A 24,230-nucleotide genomic window follows, 5' to 3' on the forward strand; every position below is an offset into this window, starting at 1 on the left:
GCTGTTAAAACTCGGCGGGTGCCGATGGCAGGTTCTCGTGCAGTAGAAGAGATTCACTGGGTCAAGGAAGAGCGAAAGGTCCTGGTCTCTCCGTCTGAATCGTGGGAGAGGTCCGTGTGCCTGTAAAGATAACAGTCCTTCATCGGATGGCACGGTCAGAAAGGATGAATGTCATGTGCTGAAAGAGTTACCACCAAATCGTTTCCAGCTGTGTTATTAAATGAAATTGCAGTGATGTTGAACCGGCTTGGTTTAGGGTTTTTTTCTGCCTGCTCCCCACTGCTATGTGTTAATAATTGAATTCTCTCTGTGCAATGAATAACCCTGTTTGGCATGGTAGGTACTATGAGACGTCTTACAGAACCAGTGCTGGATTTGGGAGTGCGCAGAATCTACTAGGAGCTTTAGGCTGAGAAGGAGCAATCCCAAAGAGCCTTTTCTACAATAAAAAAGGAAGATTTACATGTTTTGGTTTTCTTATGCCTAGAGAGAAAATCGGCATGTGAAGGTTTTGTCTCGTGTTACTCTCTACTGTTGTATCACCAAATTTGATACATCGGTTAGGAAGTTTGGTGTGAAAGATCTTTGGGCTGAAGATGCACCAGCAGCAGAAGGGGTTTTCTAGGGCTGGACACCATCACGTTGGTCTTGTAAGAGCTAAGCACAAGGATGTCATCTTTTCCTTTGGGAATTCTTTTTTTCGTGAAGTTTGTCCATTGGAACACTGTAATACCCATTTAAATGTATTATTGATTTGATTCTTATATAGATCTAAATCTCCCTCAGAAAAAAAAAAAGAAAAATGTGCCCTTTTTCTTTTCGTTGGTGAGGTTTTTTTGGTTGTTTCCCCCCCCCCTAACATTTCCCATCATCCATCACCCTCATGGAGCAGCAGCTCAGCTGCCTGAAGTCCCGGGCATGCCCACAGCACACGTGCACGTCAATTCCAGGAGACAAGTGCAGAAGACCCGTGCGTTCAGGGCTCATCGCGCTTTGCTGTGCATTTGCTGAAGCCATCTGTGCAGCGCGGAACAAATAGCTCCTGGATCTGCCGGGCTTGCAGGACGAGTTCCGTGCAGCATATGCTCGGTATGCAAGCCAGAGATGCAGCAGCTCTTGCCTCATGTCTAGCTGAACCTACAAATGAATAACTAATCTGAGTGGAGCACTGTTTGGGCTTAATGGGACTTCTTTGTTAGGAAAAAAAAGCTAACCGATTGTGGTTTGGTTTATTTATTTATTTGTTTACTCCTAGAGCGCTGCATTTTGGCTGGCGACAGCATGAGCAAGCTGCTTATGATACAGTGATCCTAAACTTTTCTCATCACTTCAACTTTTATAACACTGTTTCTTGTTCCTTCTTTTTTTTAGTTGTAAAATACAAAGAAAAATAAATATCAAGAGTTAAAACTTTGTCAGCCATTTTTCCCTTTCATGCTAAACGTTTGATAGGTTAATCTGCATTTGGTGATGGTTACACATACTTAAATTTCAAACATAAATTTATAAGGTATTCTTATCCCACCATGTAAGTCTCCTGATCTGCAAATAATAGGATAAGTAAAAATTCATGTTTGTGAAAATGACTTTTTTTTTTTTGCTAGTATATTTTACAATTCAATTAACAGAAGTCGATCTTGGGTTCCAGATGTACTGTAGTATCCTTCAGCTTTCCTTGACTGCAGTAAGCATTTGCTTTGACCATTGTCAACTTACAAAACTGTTCCCTTAAACATTTCCTTCTTTCCGTGAATAGTAAATTGCCTGGCTCCAGGAATGCTGTCTGGTAGGGGGAAATGCAGAGGCTGCTGATCTGCTTCTGAGCAGAGCATAGTTAAATAAACTGTGTGGGGAGTCACAAAAAGTGCAACTCATGCTCATCGATCCAAGGGAGAAATACCTGGCATGTGTATTTTGGTTATTTATATCTTATTCAAGACAGTTCATATATTAAAAAGAAAGAGGAAATTAAAGCCCAGGTTTTCAAAAGAGCATAGGCAATTTGTATGCAATGTATGACTCCACGTATCATTAGAGAGGAAAAAACCAACCAGATTTTTTTCTTGCTCTCTGATAGACATCCCAGCGAAACATGTCCGAGGGGACAGGGGAGCTCTGCTGGCTGGCTCGCCGCAGTAGTTCTTGGATGCTGGTTCTTTGGCACTGACCCTCGCGTGTCCTTGAACATGACTGAACAGAAAGTAAATCTCTGTAGAGTTCAGTGAGATAAAAATACGGTGCCTAATCAATTCAGTTGTCCTATATTAATTCTAGCTTTGGTTTGTTTAAAAGCTGTAAACATATTTGGATAATGTTTACCTTACTTTAAACTAATTTAGCAAATACATAATAAGGGTGGTGAGGCCAGAGAAGCTGTGGCTGCCCCATCCCTGGCAGTGTTCAAGGCCAGGTTGGATGGGGCTTGGAGCAGCCTGGTCTGGTGGAAGGTGTCCCTGCCCATGGCAGGGGGCTTGTTGGAACTAGGTGATCTTCAAGGTCCCTTCCAACTCAAACCATTCTATGATTCTAAGATGTTGCAAGTGAATAATTTCTTTTTTTTTTTTTGCTCCTTTATGTCAGTAACTCGGTGTAAATACTTTTTTGGTAACTACATTTTGGAGGGTTATATTGTTGGGAAAGTAAGAGATTTTAAAAGTAGCACTAAGTTCCAGTGAAAAAGTTTTAAAAAAAAACAAGCAAACCAGTTTTAGCCAGTATTTTGGAGTCCTTCAGTCCATTTTTGAGCCTGAATTATAGCAAATACAAGAAAATGACAGATTTAATGTTAAAATTCAGGTACTCCAAGACAGCAACATCAGGAATTTATAATCCAGGCGTAAGCAGAATGCCAGCAGTAAAGTCATGGCTACGTCAAGAAAGCAACCTACATTTAAATGCAGTGCAGCTCATTTCTGAAAGCGCTGAAGGCTCTAATAGACAGAGGCTTCAAAATAACGTGCATAAATTATACAGACAGATGATGGCCTTTAGGCCCAGGAGCTGTTGCATGGGATGTGCCATGGCAATACGTGGGAGAAGGGGTGCTGGTTTACAGCCTGCTTTGAGGACTCACCCAGGAGAATTTGAGATGATTCCTTCACAAGTATAGAATCCCTTCCCATCCTCGAGCACGCAGGAGAGCAGCGGGGAATGTGCTAACGTACCAAAGCATCTCTTTCAAGGTATCATATCATCATACGGGGTTTTGCTGCATTGTGTAGTCTTAGCAAATGGTGTGAAAATAAACACTGGTACAATATTTGCTGATATTAGTAAGGATGCAATTTTGATTATTTTAATTCACCATCAAATTTTACTTTCCTTTAGTCTTTGAACTGATTCCCAAGCCGTAGCAGAGTGCTGTGAGTTAGCTATGGTGTAAAATCAAACCTGTCGTTTATCTAATTCTTTACCAGTCTAAGGTTCAAGCAAATCAATTATTTACTTGTCAGGAATACAGTATGTTGTTTTCCATCTTCTATAAATATTAGTCTAAAATGTGCTAATGACCTTTTTTCAATAACATTATGGTACCTAGTTTATCATAGTAAAACTTTTTTATTTTTAATGTGATGTTAGAAGTTACATACACTTTCGATCTTCCATTCACAATCCACTTACTTACCTGAGTATTTGATTTAAAGGTACTTTTGGCCTGAATACAATTTAAAGGTACTTCTGGCTTGAATACAATTAACTTAAAATATTTTTTGAGATAATTACAGCACAAATATCATTGGCAAATGGGCCCAATTTAATCTTATGTGCAAGTACATACCTATACTGTTCTTACATTTTAATCTGAGAAATCATATTTTGGATTTGTTACTCAAACAGTTGGTCATTGTGGGTAAATTAAACTTTACCGACTTGTTTAGCTCCTCTTTGCTAAAGGGGTGCCGTTGTCAAAGATGCTTTGTTAGCCATAAAGTAAGATTTATAGTGATGGTTTTATGTAGCAACAATAATATTAATTTGAATTATTTTTGTAAGACTCTCAGAGCATCTGGGGAAGATCATCTGCATTATGTTGACCTTACAGATGTTCAAGTTGATTCATAGAGGAATTAAGTAATTTGCCTGTGCTCATGCAGTGAACAACCAGCAGTGAAGAACAGAACTTAAATCATATATTATTTTCACATGAAATGTTCTGCTCTATTTCAATAACTAGTACATTTTTCATATGAATATTAACCCAGACCTCTAGTTGAGATAGCACAGTTCACATCTTGGGTGCATAAGTGGAAAAATTATTCACAATTTTGTACCAAAAATAAAGAAGGTCAACGTAGTACTTCGTTTTTTAAGGTCAACATAGCTGTAGACAAACGCTCACCCTGAACAACCCCTAGAGGTATGCACTTCTGGGAAGTTTAACCTAGATGGTCCTTCCCGATTCCCATCTTTCTGCTGGAGGTTATCACTTCCAGAATATTGCTGCAAAACAACACCTTGTGTAGCCGTTCGCCCCCTGGCTTCAGGCAAAAAGAGCTAGGCTGGGTTCGTGTGGCTTAAATAAACTGAGTTAACCTGGTTGATTTTGACTGACGTGGATGAGAGAGTGTTCTCCTCAACCACTTTGCTGTACGAGCTGCAAGGGCAGTGAGCTCCAGCAGCAGGGATGGCGAGAAGGTAAGGGATGGGGAGAAGGTAAGGGATGGGAGCCTCTTCTGTTTGCATAGCTGAATCTGTAAGAAGACACCTTCTTTACAGCCTCGTTCAGCTTTAAACTTAGAACATAAAGCCTTTGGAGTATCGGTTATAGACCCGAGGATAATAAACGTCAGCCTCATCAAAACTTTCTGTAAAACTGTTATTACTCGTAATTGAGATGGATAGGCGTTGACATATGAGAGCTGAATAATGATTGTGATGTTAGCACGTATGTTTATTTCACCTTTCTCCTATAAAAAGATGGATCAGGCAACACGTATTGCGTTATCAAATTATCCCGAGAGTTGGAGTGTGTTACATGTAAAGCTTTAGTTCTAATAATACTGTGCCAAATTAGCAGGAATGAATAGATTCTGAGTAAATAATCCTGTTTTGTTGTTAGTTTATAATGGATTTGTTGATAGGAAACAACTTTTCTATCTGTTTACATCATGATAATTTGATAACCCATTTGTATTATTTAAACTGCATATTTTGTAAATGCTGAAGCAAAGTAATTTGTAACAGAAGCAGTATGTAGGAACTGCTCTCCTAAAGTGCTTTTTAAATTGCTTTGCTTGCAGCTACAGAGTTTGCCATAAAGAATGATTTCTCATTCTGAAATTTCAAAGCCGCGGGAGTGGTCATATAGCTGAGAAAGGGACAGCCTGATGATTTAAGACTATTTAATGCCCCGCTTGTTGTGGAACAGAGTGCTGTAGACCTCACTGGTCTAGCAGAACATATCACTGCAGTTTCTTAATGCCCTAAACCAGGAAACTGATTTATCACCTATTAGGTCTTATTAGATCCCATTCAGAGGGAAAAATGAACTGCTGTAGCTGGATGGCAGAAAATTAATTTGAAATAAATGTTATAGAGTCAGGCTTCTTCAGTTTCTTTTATCCAAGTCAATCTCTGTGGCTGGAAAGCTGGTTTTCCAGGTTTGATACGGTTTCTTGCAGAGAGGCATGCTGTGCATGCACGCAGGAATACAAGGTTGATGTAAAACTGTCTGTTCGAGACAGGTGGAACTCTGATGTGATTACTTCACACATTTATAATCTAGATTTTTTTAAAAAAGCATTCACTGTGCCGTAACATGCCCTCCTTACACGTCTCCTTTGGTGCACGCAGTGGTGCAGGGGAGGAGCTGGCAGGTAGAAGGGCGGCTCTCAAGCTGCCGCGTTGTTTGGGGAGGGGGCTTAAGTGGGGTGGTTATTTCTTCTGATAGCACTTCTTCCCCAGGAGAAGTCGTGGGGAGCCACTGTAGACGTTTTCCCACAGATTCAGATTTTTATGAGTTTAAACCTGTTGTTTAAAACTGGAGTTGTTTGTATGGGAGGTTGCCTGCTACACACCAGCTAAACGTGGAAGGCAAAACCAGACAAGGCACTTGATAGTTTTTGCAAGTAATATCCTGCTGAGTTCACTTCAGCTAGTAAGAGCAGTGGTCTTGATCTCCATTTCCTTACTGTTTTTAAAACTGTGCTTAGAAACACGGGTTGATAACAACACACTTTGGTAGCAGCAGAGCAGATTGTCTGTTGCGAGCAGCTTTAGCTGCAGAGGCTGGGAGGAGGCATGTGGGGGAGAGATGATCTTTTCTTCTTCTCACCCCACTTTTCTTTCAGCTTTGCCTTTTATTGCTGTTATTTTTAGTTTAGATAAAGATTCCTTGAAATGCAGTGCAAGAACTGTCCCGCAAGTCAAAAAGTATAATTACAAACCACCAGTGCTGTGCAGGGCTTTCACCCCGTGTTTACCTTCAGAAAGGACACCCCGAATGCCGTTGGGAAGACTTTATTTTTGTTGTCCCATCGGAGGAACCCGGGTATAGACTCCTGGCTTCGAAATCTGCCAGACCAAATGGGCTGTCGGACCTTCCCTGGGAGTCCCGCAGAAACGAAGGGGCCATCAGCAGAGTCCTCGCACTGGCCAGCCTGCACCCATAAACTTCTCAGCCCAGGACCACCAGGTTTTTGACCGTATTCCCCTTCAATGAGGATTTTCACACGCGCATGTCCCTGCCCTCCTACCGCCAAGGCGAATAATCATGTGTCGGTATGTGGGCAGCGACGTGCCTATTGACTGCTCTACATAAAAGGAGAAAATACTGAATTCAGCTGGTGAGGAAGTAGGGAAGCACAGGTTTGCTTCTCACCCTGATCGATTATACTCTTTTGGGAGGTGAGACTTCTTAAAGAATGAGAAAATTAGGTTTCTGTTGCTGTCAGAGGCAGCAGCGAAGACTACCTTTGCAGTTCCAGATGAATGAATGAAGTTTTATTTCTTTTCTAACACCGAACAAAAGATAAAATACTAAAACCTTGTCTTTCATTTGTACATCATCATACCACCATTTTCCTATTCCAAGATTAACACCAATTGTGCTTGGTTTTGTGATTTGCAGGTTACACCTGAGGGCAGATTGCCTTTATTGAGTAGGAGAGTCAAAAATTGGACTTGAATGGCACACAGGGCAGGTCTTTTAAGATGGAAAGTCGTTTGCTTCTTAGTAGCATCTTCTGATGTACAAAATGGGATCAGTACAAAAGGTTGGATATTTCAAAGGGATTCAACACCCTGCTAGTTCCAGATCAGCCAGTCATCTTCCCTTGCTTGCTGGGGCCTGTCTCGATCTTTGCTACACATTTCCCTCGCTCCGAGCGATGCTGAAGCCCCGTGTCGGAGCACGTGCTGTGGAACTGGCAATGTCTTGAGGTTATCATCGGGATTGTTGGTTTATCCAGCTGTTTTGCAAAGCAAAGGTCTCCATTCTGTTCAATCTTTGCTCATTCATATAAAAAAAGGGGTGTGTTTTCTCCAAGAGACTGTTATTTCTTCACGTAGGAACTTTTTTTTTATTTTGCTCAACATCTTTATTTATTGTTTCCATGTGCTCATTAATCTACCCTTGCATGATGAGTTACCCTGCTCTGTATCTGCAGGGCAGGATGTTCAGTGAAATTACCAATGAGATTTTATTCCCTGTTCTGGAGTCACCCATCCCTGTTGATTTGCACTGCCCTCCATCCTTATCACACCGAATACAGTAATGTGGGCAGGTGCAGTAAGTCAGAAACTATATATAGTTAGCCCAGTGCTGTTCCCATTGCAGTTCACATTAATTTAGGCAAAGCAACATGCTAAAATGTTCTTACAATTTCCAGAGCCGGTTTTGTCTGGACCTGTCCCTGTAAATGTGTTTTTAAGTAATTTTTAAAGAAGCAAAGTGACACCCCAACTTACTGTGCTGTACAAAGCAACTTCAAAAAAACCCCTGTTTGCCGTAACCGAAAACTTCTTAGCAGAAGTTAATTTACACAGCTATGATCATCCAGTAATTATGATTTGTTGCAGACTAATATTTACTTTTTTGACTAATTTAAAACCTATCCATTATACTACATACAAATTAAGAACAAAGTATTGTGTTGTCCTCTGAATGCGTAATTGTAATTAAGATAGTGTCTTGCAGAAATAATACGTGTAGGATTAATTTGGACCACAAGTTGTTATTTCTTCTGTGTTTGTGTTTCTGTACAATTAAATTATCCTACTGTGGCACAGAGAAAATAACACTTGTTTGTATCTGGGCTGTAACATGGTATTTTTAATAGAAGTATTTTTAATGAGACTGTGTAACGAGGGCTCGTAGCACAGCTTGTTGACTAAGAGCAGATTAGTTACGTTTCCTCATTCCATGAGAGGTGAGAGGCTCTGAACAGCGTTTCTGGCCCCAGTTGTGAGCGAGCAACTTTACTAAAGCAAATTAGGTAATTTCTGATGAAAATGTCGATGCTTCAAGAGTTAGAATCACAGGAGGGCCCTGCAGAAGTCTGTATTTCTCCCTTTTTAGTGGCATTTGGCTCTTAAACATTTAATGGTACCTTGGGAATAAAAATATTATAATTTTGTCATGAATTGCAAATTTTGAGTGAATGTAACGTAAATTAATATATTCCCCATTACAGGAACAGCATTTGAGTGGTATCATCATCTCATGCTCTGTTATGTATTGAACTAAATCACAGTTTGCAAGGCTCGTTTGCACCTTTACATACTATGTATGGGGTTTAGGAAGTGTCTAACTTTTAAGTATGAGTAAAGTGAGAATTCCACAATTGCAATATAGCAGATTAAATATTAAGGTAGATATAGCTAAAAAAAATGATAATAAAACCCCTTTCACTTTTTCTCCCAGTAAAATGTATATTACCCAGCCTAAATAGCAAGTGGGGGAGGCTATTCTTTCCAATAAAGTTGGAGAAAAGGGAAAGTGCTCTTAAAATATGAAGGGAAAAAACCTTATCTCAATTGGCGGTTTTGGTAAAAAAAAAATTGAACTTGTTTTTGCTATAATTTATGAAACACTTGTTACGTGTTTTCTTCTAAAATACTGTTTTCTACTGAAAACCTGGAAGAACTGAGGAGAGCTAAAATAGCGCACACATTCAATTTTAACATCCCCTAATTCTTCAACAGTGATTCTCAAATCTCTTTAGCCTATCAGTGTGATCAAAACCAACCCCTTTTTGCAGGCTTCTGTGCTGATGCTGTAATGCTAAAGCTTTTGCTTGAAACCACTGTAAATTATATCAGAGTTTCGTATGCCGCGTGCAGCCACTTTGAGTATCTTTTGGATATCAGTTTTTAGCCATCACAGTTTGGATATTGCTGACGTTAAAGCTGAAATGCCGTAAAATCTGAACAACCCATGCATGCCATTCTGCTTTTAATTTGTCTGCTAGCATATGGAAAAAATCCAGGAAACTGTGCTTTTTACCTTATATAAACCTTTGACAAATCCTCTGGTTGTTCAGTGTTGGCCTATATAGCTTCTTGCTGTTGCCAGACTTTCCATAATGTCTGCTGCAGATGGACTTGGAATCGCTGGCAAGTCTTATCTGCGTGAGTATCCACATCCATTCTAAAAGCATTTTCCCTGCCCTTCATGAATCACTGCAGTGCCAGCATCCCTCTCTCCATCGAAAGGCTCCTGTAGTTGGTCCCTGCATCCCGCTCAGATCACTCCTAGCTTACTGGTGCTGGCGCTTACGCAGTATTATAGCAGCAGCTTCATTGCTGGGAGTCGGGAAAATCCAGCTGCTTCCAACCAAGGCTTCATCCTTGCAGGATCTGTCCATGTCTTGAAAGTCTCAGCCCATCCTACACTCGGTAGCTGTAATTGCTGCAAGTCTTGAACGTTCAATGACCGTGTCACGAGCCTCAAGTCAGTGCTGTACAACGTCTTGCGTACGATATTGCTTAAACCTCGGTGCAACGGAGGGATGAAGGAGATTGTGTATTGGCTTAGCGTGGATCTGTAACACAGATGCCCTGGCATGATGAGGCTTAAAAGTCTTGTGTTCCTCTAGAAACTTTTTAGATGACAGGTCGCTAAAGAGAGATGTTATTCAAGTTTGCATTTTTCAGCGCTATAAATAAAGTTGGTTTGCTCCTTGGTATTTGGGCCTTTACATCAGGCAAACAAACCACTCGTTCGTATATATAAAGGCTTGGATATGCTGTCTCTATACCTTCCAGCTGTGTTCAGCTTCTCCTCAACTCTTTCCTTCCAGTGATTGCATTAATGGTTTCCCTTAAAACTTCCATTATCAGACTCTACCTTCCAAATTCATTGTTTTATTAAAACCAGAATTTCATATGAAATTTTTGAAAAGATGAGAAAAGTAACATAATGGGGGCGTGGAAAAAAAAAGCTTGAAGCTCTGAGTAGTCGAGGTTGTTTCTGAATTAGAAACTTGCATTCCTACAGGGACGAGTAAACTTAAAAGCCATAAAGTCCTTGAGGGCTTTTACGGTTTACCGTGGATAAAAAGGACCCTGTTGCGTGCACACGCGTGCCCTTGCGACGAGCTGCAGGGACGGCACGTAGCCGATGGCCTGCCCGCCTGCATCGCCGCTGTCGGGGTTCGGAGCCGCGGGGTGCTGGTCATCGGTCTGGAAAGCTCAGCCAGCACGAAATTCAGCTCTTTCCAGTCTGGTAACGTTTCAATGGCAAAGTTACATACTCTTTTATACATAATATTAGGCTGTATAAGATTAGGATGGCTTTAGGTGTTACTGTATACACACCCATTGGTTAGAAAGAAAGCAACGTGAACATTTTGTTTGATTGTTTTCTTCTGGGTGGGAAAACCTCCTAGAGTTGGGGGTAGTCTGGATTTTTTCCCTACTTCGTTTCTATCGCCCGTATGAGCCCATAAAATAATTACAGTCTACTCATAGAGAAGCTGCTGGCTTTCACTGCCATTGGCATTATAAATTATCTGTCTAGAGATAGCCAAAATGTGTAATTGAGGCCAGAGAAGAACGTAAAAGGAGCATAAATGGTGCATAAATGTTATGCGGGCCTTTTGCCCAACTATACTTTGACCTAGTCCAGGAAAATCGGTCCAGTAGCATTGATTTTTGTGAAGTGACTGGCTGACTGTCTTGTCCTTGCGAGGCTCAGAAATACATTTGCAGCACAGCCCGGTGTCTGATTTAACCGCGCTGGCGCTGCTACACGGTGCATCACACCATCTGCACGGTGGGATTTATGACGCTCCAGTTTTCTGGTGTCCAGTGATGCTGCTGGAGTCAGGAACTTTTCCAAATTAGGGTGATTTCCAAATTCAAAGTGCTGCTTTTTGGACAAAGTAAATAGACCTGCCTTAGTATTGGGGATGCATTTATTGCTCTTTCACATTAAAGCATGCTTTTGTACGGCTCTGCCTTAGCAAAGGTGAGGATTCAATGTATGGCAGCCATACCTTTAGGTTATTACACTGTCTTACAAACTCAGCTGTCAGAAATAAAATTTTAGTCTTATGGTACACTAAGAAGAGGGTTTCCAAGCTACTATTTGTATTTCAAAAGCCAGATAGCTTCCTGTAGTTTTAAAACTACTTTATCAGTGTAGCATATTTTAGTAGCTTAAAGAGCTTCCACAGGATTAACAGGGAGAGTGAAATTAAAGTATTGCATAAAAGAAATTGCAGAGAACCAGATTTCATTCTGGAGGATCCAGCTGCAAGGCTTCTGAAGCCCGTATTTGTCATATAACTGTGTAGAGATGCTCAGCCTTCCCTGGAGAACGGGTGTGCTTTAGTGATGCTTCCCAGCCAGCTTTAATCTTCCTCATCCGTGGGGAGGCTGGGGCAGGGTGCGGATTGTATCGGCTGCGTGCCTACGTCCCCCGGAGGTGGAGCAGATCCTGCTTTCTCTGTGTTGCCCGTGTTTGACAGGCAGGGAATGGAGCTTAACGTATTCAGGTCTAAATGTCTGGAAAAATTGGTTAAGCTTCTTAACAAAATGAAAGACGTGTTTGGCTGTACTCATAAACAATCGTGTTCGTATCAGTGGCATATATACATCTGCAATTCTAGTTCACAACTTATTTCATACAAAAAGTTTTTTAGCAAAAACTTTGTCCCATTGACACACTTGGCCATGTTTTTTGCAACCTCGATTGCTTTTGCCTCTGAGGCTTTGACTTTACCAGGCAGAAACTAATTACCAGCTGTAAAATTCCAGGGAGGATTGGCATGTCAGAGCAAGTGCCAGGTCCTCCCTAGGCTTGAACACATCCGAAGACTGCACACTGCAGCCACCTTGCACAAGAGCACGTTGTTTCGATGCAGGAGATACCTGCTTAAAGGCTGGAAATTGATCTGTTTGTGGTGTCGGAAATGTCCCTCTGCTGCCCTGCAGTTCTGCTGGCGTGTGCTAGGCTTGTTAAAAGAGTGAACCAGAATGGGTTTTATTGTTCAGTTCCATTGCGGTTTCTTATGAGACAGTTCATTTTTATCTGCTGTGTTACTTAGCCCTTCCAAATTGGAGAAAACACATGGCTAGTAAGAATGAAATGAATGCTGAAGGCAATTGGAGGTAATTGGTGTTTCTGGGCTTCCCCAACATAAGGGAGCTACTAGAACAGAAAAAAAAACCCCCAAAACCAAAACCCAAAACCCAAACCATTATAAATGTTATACTGTCATTATCTGCCCTGTAAGCCTGATTCTTGTGCTGTGTCATTTGTGACTGTTTCCGTGTGCAATCCCTTGGATGCAGAATACATTAATTCTTTCCACGGGAGCCAAAAAACCTGCTAATAACAGCGGAAGGGACGGGCTCCTTATGGGCATTGTGCTGGGAGGATTGCTGTTACGGGCAGGTACTGAAGCATCGTATTGAAGCATTTATTCCAGTCCTGTCTTGTTGCTACAAACAGTATCAGACAGAAGCCTGAAAGAGAAATTAAAAGAATAGCAAACCACTGATCTTGTCCAAAGGTTAATAGCTGGGTTAGGCAAGCAATAGTCTGTACAGGAGACGAGCACTGTTCTCGTCTCGCTTCGCTCTCTCCTTGACATACCCCACTGCCTTCTTAAAACATTTTGTGTCACTTTAATATCTGAGAGCCACACTTTGGATCAAATGCAGACTTACCTAAAGCTCCAGTAAGATTTTTTTTACTTCACCAGCATTAGTGATCCCTTCACAAAGCTGTCAGCCACATAAGCATCCGTGGAACAGCAAAGCAGAGCAGCTGCTGCGGTTTATCGTTCTCATCTATTACAAGAAATTGCATTGTAACCTCTTCCCAGGGAGTCACTTCTTGTGTGTGTTTGTTGGGGAGGTGGATCCCAATTTTGTGAAAGCTCAGCTCTTCTGGACAGTGTCTCCGTGTTTCTGATTCTTGGTAGTTAGACAATAAAAGTAGTAGTAAGGCATAGAACTAAAAGCCAAATTCTTTTCAGCTCCCATGGAAACTTTCTGCCATCAGGCATCTCAATGAACTTTACATTTTGGGTGATGGACAAAGAGAAGAGACCTCTCCAGCAAATCAAGTTGCTAAGCACACCTGATTTATGACCCCAGCAGCGCTGAAGAGGTGTTAAACTAACCTTTGCACACCTTCTTTGTCTGCAGATTACTTTCTTTTTCCTCATTAGTATTCTGTGATGGACTTTGATAAAGTAATTAAATACCCACAGGAAAAACTGAGATTCTTTTTCAAGCAACATTATGACATTTGTTTAGCCAGCTGCGATTGTCTTAACAATTGATTGCGAGATTAATGAAAATGCCAAAGAATTTGAAATGTAGGGAATCGATTCTATTGATTTATCCATAATTACCTAAAGTAGCCTTAATCTGTATTCACATCTAGGAATCCATGGAAATGGGTAAGTTACAGAGGACAGTGCTGTCAGCAGAAAATGAGGGAGGTTCCCGTTCTGCAAACTGTGAGCCACTGTCAAGTATTTGAAAACTTTTGGCCAAATTCAGTCAGAACTTTCACACTTTGCAGGAAAATCTACCTGCGATGTCCTTTCCCACACTTCCCATGAGTTGCTTCTCTTTTTTTTAAATTATTTCTCGTTCCAGACTGAATGCTTCTTTAAAAAGCAGCGCAATAGGAAAAAACATCTTCTGCTTTATTGATTTTTACCGCTGCAAAATCTAGCTGAATTCCCATGCAAGATCAAATCAAAATAAGAACTAAGATGACATCTTTCTTGCATTGTTAATGACCTGCAGGCATCTTGCGTGGAGGGGGTATGAGGAAAGCCATCTTTCTTCTCGGTTTGGAAGGGCAGAGCTCGGTTCGGCATCTCTTTGCACCCACAGCAGCTGTTGGCCCATGAAAGCACCAGGCTGCCAGGAGAGCTGGGTGTTGAAGCCTGGGGAGAGATCCACCAGCCCTGGCCAGCAGGCTCCTGTCATCTGAGAGCCGACGAAGCTGTCCTCTGTGGTTGCACACTTGCTTGGAAGGGATGTTTTTTCGCCAATAAACTCACCAAGGATAAGGTGATGATATGTGTACCGTAGCAAAGACTGTTTGCATTTTATTGAGCAGCACATTATAATGAAAACTGCTTGTTTAATAGCTAACCTGATTGCAGAGATTTCTTCCAGCAGCACTACAACAAATTACATTTGTTTTAAATTACGAGATCCATTGCAAGTTTTTGCCAACTGCCATAATAGAAACGGTCTCTTTGAATTCAGTAAGTCGTCTTTCTTTAGAATATTAACTTTTGGGTTAGAGGAACACAAATGCTGTCCACTTGCAATAGATGCTACTTTCCCAGTATTGTAGCCTTAGCTAAAAACTAAATTAAATTGTCTTCTAGCATTTCCATTAGAAAACACTGTTGCCACACTTTTATTATTCTGTCATAAAATTCTCTAGGTGAAGTTTAGTACATAGGGTTATATCCATGGCTGGAGTTACACCTTCGATAAAATTTCAGGAGACAAAGTTTACTGGTGCTTTTGAGAGAGTGTGGCGGCCTAAAGCTTCTTCTTTCGTGCGCTCTGAAAGTCATCAAGAAACCGCAGCCTAGACTTCAGACAAGTAGTCAAGAAAGGAGGAGAGCGAGGGCAGTTGGACCCTGCCACAGGTTGTCCAAGGAGGCTGCCCGAGGGAATCTCCACCCTTGGAGAGCCTCAAAACCCAACTTGACACAGCCCTGTGCAACCTGCTCCAGTTTGACCAGAGACCTCCGGAGGCACCTTCCAACCTCAACATCTCTGTGCTCCTCTGACTCTACGCCAAGTCCGTTAAACAGACGACTGTGCTTCAGGTTGAGCGTCGCGTTGGTGCTGTCCTCATGCTAAGGATGCCTTTCTCGCCGGCAAGTCCCGTCGACTTTAGCAGGCGTCTGAGGTGGACTGCGGATCAGCGTGGATCCATCCGGCTGCTGGGTAGGCAGGGGACGTCTGCAAGGGTATTTGAATGGAATGTCAATCCAGATCTTTTTTAATATTGTTTATTTCTGTAAACATTTATCATTTGATTGTCCGGTGGCGTGACGCTCTTGCCTGTCTATTCCAACGGGGTTGTTCTTCCAGTTTGATTTTAAGGTACAAGATAACTGCATCGCGAAGGCGGTTTTGAAAAATAATACATTGCGCCTCTTATACGGTACCTGTTATTGGTAGTCAGACCACAAGTTTGTCCTTCAGAATTTCGTAACTTGCAGTTTTTTTCATTCAGCTGTCCCCATTGTTTTAGAGGACACACAGCACAGAATATAAATTAGGAAAGAGGTGTCAGTGATTATAGATAATATGCTAAAACCGTTTCTGAAATATTTATTAGAAAATAGGTTAATAAAGTGACATGGTGCACCTGTGCTGGTGTGGAGTAGACATTATGAGAGTGTTATGCTAATGTAAGTATGTAGTAGCAAGTCTTCATTGGGATTACTCTGCTATTATCGTAGTCAGCCCAGGAACTGTAATTCAAAAGAAAGCAAATGATCAAGGGGGTTTTTTGTTTGGGTCTTTTTGTTTGTTTTGTGGTTTGTTGTTTTTTTTAAATTTTGACTGCTCTTTAGCCTGATGAATTAGAGGATATTACAGGGAATCTTTTTTTTTTTTTTTTTTTGAGAGGGAGACTGGACGGAGAAGTATAATACACAAAAGTGTGAAATTAAAAGGATTTTTTGGAAACCTTCATTTGGGCTGAGCAGTTGTCAGGTCTGGAGGTGTGAAGATGGCTGAACAGTAATAACGTCGCCAGAAAAGAAAAGAGAGATGGTATTTGAAAAGGGAGAAAATTGGAGAGGAGATGCAAGGAGGGCAGATACCTTCATGCTCACTCATTTTAACGATTTTGACTTTCATTTGACTCATACAGAATATGCGTATGAGGTCACTATGTATTCTCTATGTTCCAGGGTTCAAACTGGACAATCACCATACCGCATGCAATGCCAATAGAGAAGTGGTTATAGGACTGTATTAAAATACAAGTTTTAATTCGTGTGTAAGTAAAAAGTTGTTTAAAACTCAACTGTGCTTTGCAACACAGACACTGAAAAAGAATTTGAAGGTATTTGAAGTGATTGCTGTTTAAAAGAAGGCTTTGCTATTCATGCTTTAGTGAGCATTTGTTCAGGTTTGGGTTTTGCATTGGGATTTCAAGGTCTAGGTCTGTTGTTTCATACGCAGTCTGACAAGATAAGAGTACTCTGTCTCATACATGCACAGTAAATTTGTCTCCCAGAGAAGCAAAAGCTCAAGCATGGAAAGCATGATGATGTGCAGGAAGGCTGATCAGCTGTAATAAAGCATTCATTATCCTTCCATCTAAATTAACTGAAATGACATCATAATAGTGCCTTTTATAACCTCACTCCAAATTCCCTCTCTTTTATTGAATTATCAGCTAAACCTAAATTATTTTAAGCTGTATCTGTATATTCTTGTTTAGATAATTTTTCTATCATTAGGGAAGTCATTCGTTCATTCTCTCGTTCTTTTTTTATGTTCGCTTAAGGAAAAACACTGGGCTTGTATTGTTTTTGTAGCTTGTATTGTTTCATATTTTCCAATCATGTTTTGCATAAGTGCTTATAGTGTAAATCCGAATCCCTGGGTACTAGAGCTAACTAAATAATGTACAAAATGGAATATACTGTAAGAATGTTTCTACTTTTGGAATATATCTCACTAGATTATTTCTCCAGAAAAATCTTTTTGCAGGGGCAGTTTAATGTGTGTGTTGCCAGATGAGAGAGGTGTCTTGCAGCATCGTGTGGCTTCCAGCTTTCCTCGGTTCCTTTAGCTTTTTCACATACTTTCCAGTGATGTGAGAAGCTGAATGAAGGAAAATGGGGCATAGAATATTTTCAAATGTGAGTGAACAAGCAAGTCAGGGCACTTGACTAATTATAAGAGAGAATGGAGGAAGAAAAACCAGCTGTACCTGAGAAAGAGGAAAAAAAAAATGAGTTGTTCAGCACAGTGACTACTGTTGCGCTTATTAATTGAATCCCTTTGCCCCTTCTTCATTTATTATTGCCAGTTGAAGTCTAGATTTGATACATACAAACAGCCTCCTGAATTCAGTGAGGTTGTTTGTAGGAAAAAGGGCCTCTCTGCAAGGGTAAAGTTACAGAATTGAACCATTAATTTTTGCAGTACTTGGTGGAGCAATCTCTAAACGTGCATCCACAAACCAAGTAACCACCTATGGGTCTATTGGAAGTGATTAGTAATCAATAACAGTAACAATATGCAGAACTCAGTAGCTGCAATAGAAGTTAGTTCATGGCTTGAATCAGCAGCATATTAATTGATTTACTGACTCTGGATTAAGAGCCATAAATGGGGAGAAGTTACCGAAGAAATTAGTACGAATCTATCCTTTTGCCCAAAGCAGGACCAGGTGAATGGTACCTGACCAGATCACAGGTGTTTGCTTAACCTGTTTTTTGTGTTTTGGTGGGGTTTGGGGGGGATTTCTGCTCTTGACAGCCCATCCTTAGCATCACAAAGTATTGCCTAATGTTTAACCTGTGCCATGGCTGGTGTACCTCCTGTCCCCTTGCCTCCCACATCTGAGCTCTCTGCCGTATTTTTGTGTCATTCTCGAAGCACGGTGACTTCAACCGAACAATACTCCAGCCGAGGCCTTGCCAGGGCCGAGTAGATAAGAAGAAATATTTCATGTCTCATGGGGGACCCTTACCCTAATACAGCCCTGACTGAGCATTTTGCAGCGTGGTGGCACGTTGATGCTCAGCTGTTTTACTTGCCCACCATCTGACTAACACTTTTGCAGCCTTCCACTGCGTGATTCGTTTTTCCTTCTGGCTTCTGGAGAACTGATAAAGGTGTCTTATCGGGAAATACATAAACAGGGATAAAATACCAAGAAATCCTGATGCTGGTGTAAGACCTCACTGTGACAGAAGCTATCTGAACACAGAATAAGGGGACAATCCCTACCTCAAAGGACCCAGCTACAACAGAAGAGACATCAGAAAGCTGCTGATGTGTTTGGGAGCAAGCTCCAGCAACACTCATCCCCAGGGGCTCAGCACGCATAAACCTCATCTGACCGGGACGTTAATTTTGTTATTTGGTAGATACTTACGCCCTTTAGCAATGGTCGTTCTTCCTTCCACATATCCTGAAGTGACTCCCTTCTGTAATCATATTCCTTCTATTCCAATCACATCATAGGAAATGTTAATTTCCTTCTTTTAATTGGGTTGATAAAGTCTTTTGTCTAACAAATCTTTTCCAATATGTTAGCGTTAGATTTTGTTGCTGTGTGTGACATTCTCAGTTTTGCAGCAGAGTACATGGTGATCGGTTCCAGTCTCTGAACTTCTCTCTTTTTCAAGGTTTAACTTTTGTGCCTCTTCCTGACACAGATAATGTATTCTTTTGTTAATCGAAACTGAACTTCAAGAAAAGCACTTCTTTTTATGAACATGCAACTGGAAGCTAATCTTCATTATTAATTACGGCCAGATAAGGTGTACCACTGCGGATTGATGTTCTCCATCTGAGCAGAGGAGATAGTTTTGATTACTTGTCTGTTGGCCCAGTGATGTCCAAGTACACCTTTCATCCTTATGTGTGTTAGCAGCAGCCAGCTTATTCTTCAGTTCAGAACTGATGCATTTGCTTTAATTCTGCCTATTCTGAAGAGCCAAATTTCCCCCAGTATTTTCAGTTTCTCTAACTTTGACAGTGAAGTTACTGAAAATTGTCAGTACTTGCTTTGGAGAAGGAAGAGGATTAAACTAACTCCTGGAATGATTCGTACAATTTTTCTGCTTCCTCTTTTGAATTTTATTTGGGCATAAACCTGAACTGTTTTTACGTTCGTGAGTTGCAGCAAACTTGTGATAACATACCATTTTGTAGATTATAGCCAAGAACTCATCAAGCACATTTTTTTTCTATCCAAATGATCTCTTCAGGTTAGTAGTCTTTCTGTCTGATTAACCACACGACTGAGTGTCGTACCAAAATGGTGAAGCGATGCCAACCTGACTGTCTTACTTTTGCCCTGTAGCCCTGTGTCCGTTGTTATTTCTTCAGAATCTTTTTCGCTGAATTGCAGCTCATTCACGGGATGGTGTTGAATACTCCGGGTAGAAATACTTACCTTTTTTCTCAGCTGACACCTCTCCTCACTCTTGTGTGGCTACATAAGAGATGATGAGGTGGTCAGTAGCATACAGAGTGGTAGTTGGCGATCTCAGGCTGATAGAAAACTGCATTTATCTAAATCCAGCCCTTCCTTGGGCCCTGTAAAAATAAAGCTTTACACCAAGGTGGAGTACTGTGATGAAATCTATCTACTCTTGTTGTTCCAGTATGCTACACAACTAGCTACTTCTTATTGCCAATACTTTAATATATATTGTTAAAATTAACTTCATTAGTTAAAAATTGTCATAATTTTGCTGCTTCTCTTGGCACTGGAGGTCCTAGAAGATACTAGAGAGCGCTGTGAGCTTAGCCACGACAGGGTCTTTCTAGGGACTTCGATTGTGCCGGGAGGTTGTAGTACTTAAATTGGTGGCTGATTAATCCACTTCATAACTTCACTTTTCCTCGGTTAAATCTGGATTATTCAGGATGGATCTTACTGTTACTGCACCGTGCCAGTCATATTTCACTTTGCAGTACCATGATCTGGAACTGTCATATTTTGACTGACCCCATGTTGTAGTAAAGGGACTGTCAATATTTCCAGCAATCCTTTTGGTACTGGTCGAAACAGGCACAAAATCCTCATTGACTTACATTTGATTTGCAACTGAAGATATACCATTAGAATAAACATACTGTTCTGTTGACTTTCACTGGGACAAGAACTGGACTTTCTTCACTGACATATGTTAGGAAGTATTTTATCTAGTAATGGAAGGATTGAGTGTATCATCAAATTAAATCAAAATCAAAATGGAGTTTGAATGATTCAAAAATCAACACTTAAATCTCTGCATCTCTTCTTTTCATGTTTTTCTGTAGAAAGTTGGGAGGAATACCTACCTTCCTAAAGCAGCCCGATTACAGGGGTAGCACACGGACTGAGAGAGGATAGTGTTGTTTAATTACAACTACAGTTTAACAGATGTGCTGTGCTATGGTCCTTTTGCAGTTGCAGTGTACAATAGATTCTGCATTATTTGTTCTTTATTGATATTGACTAGAATTAATATAGGGGAAAAATGAGAGTTACAATTTAAAGAAAAATAATGGTATATAAAGCAATGAGATTGTTCCAAAGCTTAATTAGATGGAGCAGATTGAATACATTACAGTGATGTCTTGAGGCAACATAATTAAATTGTAGGCATAATCCTTCCTGTATTGGAACCGATTTTATCTTCGTAAGGCAAAGAGCGTTAGATGGCCCTTCCTACTATGTTAAATTACTAATTCTTCTAGGAAGACTTATGAGTCTCATAGTATTATCAAACTTTAAAACCACAAAACAAAACAGGGTGTAAGTCTACATATCAAACCGTTGGTAGTCTGATTGCATGGATAACTTCGGTTTCAATCTTAGTATATGCTACAGCTCAGTACTTGAATCATAGATCAAAAATACGTATATGTGCAGTGTATTCTTGTGTATGCTTATTTAATCTCATTTATAAAACCTCTTCGTGAAGTTGTTTCCAAATATACACACTGACATGGGTACTGGTGAATAACGCACAGAAGTGCTGTTCCTGAAATGTACCCCCGCGTATGCTGGACGCAAGTGCAAAGGTGCCTATGACATCTTTGCTATAAAGAGTAATATTGTAAAATGTATGGATGTGCCTATACCTACATATATTTATGAGTTTAATTTTCTATATATCCATTTATATTTTGTATATTCTTTCATCTTTTAAATTTTCTTTTGTATTTTCTTTTATAAATTCAATTTTTAGTTTCACATTTGGATACTTTCCTTCTCCTCCATTACACTACTGTGGGGCTGATCTGACTTTAGAGTACAGATACATCCCAGTGGCGTCAAAATTTTTGCCTTCCTTTATTAATTTAGTATACATAAATAATCTCTCTTAGCATCCTGATACCCATGTGTTATCTGGAAGCTTCTTTTCCCTTGGGTTACCAAACATTGAGCTAAATATATTTTTTTTTAGGACAGATCACTAGGTATCTTAAATTCAGTAAAAGACCTTTCTAACTGCCTCTACTGGTTTGTTTTAAATAATTCTGATATTCGTCTGTCAGCCTGTAGAAAGATTAACTTTGTTATTTGAATTCGATAGTGAACTCTCTTTTCAATGATTGCTCTTGGGGGGCGGGGGGGAAGTAGCACGTGTCATGAGCGGTCTTTATCGTTGCTGGTACTTTCAGGAGACATAAATCTCTACCACAGTCTGCTCAACAGACAAGCTCATTTCTCTGGGCATTAGCTGGCAGTTTCATAGCATAAATTTAAAGTTTTCAGGAGGAATCTAATGTTTATTTTGAAAATGGAGATTAGGGTACCAAAGAATAATATGTTTACTCTTCAGCACCATGAATATGTAGTGACCTACTTGTACTATACCATTTGGCTTTATTTTTAAAGCTTGTCAAGCCAACTCCTATTGCAATTTAAGAAGCATCCTTTTTAGAAAAGCAATAAACTACACCAGGTACTAAATTAACATTTTAGAAGTAGAACAGTGAACAATGTTTTGAAGATTGTCCTTCGACAGCATTTTTATGTGGTTTTGTGCCATAAGTAAATTAGAGTTTGCCTCGTGTTTAAAAACATGTTTTGCTTGACCTGCAAGTAAAAATACAGACAGTTACAGGTCTAGGTTAGATGCAACACTACAATGTTGTAACTTTAAAAATATATATACTTTTTTCTAATAAACTGAATTTTTAATGATCTCTTGATTATCATGAGATGTTTTAAAGACAAGTGATTTTATCCAAAGCATTCCTTGTGTTTCTGCATATGCTAATTTACTTGATTAATTTTGAGAACATCTGCATATAATTCTGTATACTTAACTGTGGTGAGATCACACTGCTTTTCAAGTAACAGCTACAAATTTCACTTTCCAGACAGACTCAGATTTTGGCTAATCGGGATGCCAAATGTACAAAGGTACCACACAAGAGTGTGTAATTATGTAATTTTCTCTTGATCTTTCAGAGTCTTCCTGCGAGCAATTAATCAGTATGCAGATATGCTAAACAAAAAATTTCTTGATCAAGCCAACTTTGAATTACAGGTAAGAAAAAAACACTAGCGTCTTGGAGACTAATGTTAATGTAATAAATTTCTGCCGTAGACCCATGATTTTGGTGTACCTATGTGCCATCCTGAGCCCCAGGTGACCAGTTAGCCCAGTTAAGTCATTTCAGGCTCAGTGGGTATGTACGATCCATTCGTGTCTTGTGGGTCTTGTCCTAAAAGAGCACCAAGTCGTACCCAGAACATCGTAGAAAACTCCTCCTCTCCTTCAGGAAAAACAAAAAGGGGTGTCCTCCCCCGTTCTGCAGCAGATGCTTTAGCAGAATCATTGCCTCAAATGTGGAGCCTGAGACGCAGCATCTCAGTGCCCTGCTGATGAGAAATGCGCTGGTTTAGGTCACTTGCTCAGGATCCTTTTTTTTTTTTTTTTTTTTTTTCCTATTTATGTGTTCACATTTAATTTTACTTGAATCATCAAAACACAATCAATTAGGATTTGTAGATGGGAAGTGTTTCAGGGAAATGTAAACACGACGAGGAGACGTACTAAGACTATATCAAGAAACACCATCCCTGTGGTGTCTGTTATTTTTGCCTTTAAATATTTATGTGCATAATTTAGATACTTCTAAGGTGTTTTGTAGGTATGCAGAGAATTAATGGTATCTATTCTTGTCATTTTGGGGGCTTTCAGCTTTGGAACAACTACTTCCACCTGGCTGTTGCTTTTCTCACACAAGAGTCTTTACAACTGGAGAATTTTTCAAGTGCTAAAAGAGCAAAAATACTTAACAAGTAAGTCCTATTCGTCATCTAAATCATGGACAAGAACTTGAGGTCTATTAACATAATTTTAGTTTAATTTCTTAGCTAAATCCATTCAAATTGAGATGCAATCATGGTATAATGAAAGGTTGGTTTTAAAAACATGAATCAAGTATTGCATGTGTTTCTACCCTTGAATCAAGATCTAAATTACATGATTCATTACTGATGAAGACAGTACTTTATACTGCAGGATGTTCATAAAGTCAAGACTTTTCAGAAGTATTAACATATTATAAAACTGAATTTTTAAATCACTTTAGCTTTGTGCTTATTCTAATCTCATTTTACATGCGCTCTTTATTGCTTAATCCCTAACGGCCTTTTAGAGTGAATTTTTGTAACTACAGCCAGTTTCACTGCGATATCCCTGAAGAATGGGTTTGTATAACTGCAGTCTTGTATGCTTTCCTGGTTAAAAGGGATTACATTGCCTACCTCTGAACAGGGAGCTTGAACTACCCAATTGCTATTCAGAGTCCCACAGCAAATGAAACCTGTCAAAAGAAAAAAGACTGGAAATAAGACTTGGAGCATGAATATTTTGTTTAAAGTATGTATTTCTCCTAGATTTCATTGGGGTTCCAATGTAGTGGACCTTATCATTGATTAACTGAACAGAGCACTGAAAAAAGCCAGTTACGTGTTTTCAAACACAGTTTGTGGATTCTCTTTCTGTGTCTTAGTATTTGTAAAGAGTGCCTGCAAAAGCAGTTTGTTCCCATAGTCAGTCAGGTTACTGCAGTTAATGCACAAC

General features: G+C 40.0%; 1 protein-coding gene across 2 annotated transcripts in view; it reads left to right on the forward strand.

Moving 5' to 3' along the window:
- Nucleotides 1-24,230, forward strand: part of DOCK1 (dedicator of cytokinesis 1) — a 313,031-nt gene that overhangs the window by 203,433 nt on the left and 85,368 nt on the right. For both annotated transcript variants that reach the window (XM_069797209.1, XM_069797210.1), the window contains exons 30-31: nt 22,607-22,685; nt 23,343-23,443. In XM_069797209.1, coding sequence (XP_069653310.1) covers nt 22,607-22,685; nt 23,343-23,443 — 180 coding nt within the window. The remainder of the gene's footprint in view (nt 1-22,606; nt 22,686-23,342; nt 23,444-24,230) is intronic.

The sequence above is a fragment of the Haliaeetus albicilla genome, chromosome 11 (assembly GCF_947461875.1).
Source record: "Haliaeetus albicilla chromosome 11, bHalAlb1.1, whole genome shotgun sequence".
Lineage (NCBI taxonomy): Eukaryota > Metazoa > Chordata > Aves > Accipitriformes > Accipitridae > Haliaeetus > Haliaeetus albicilla.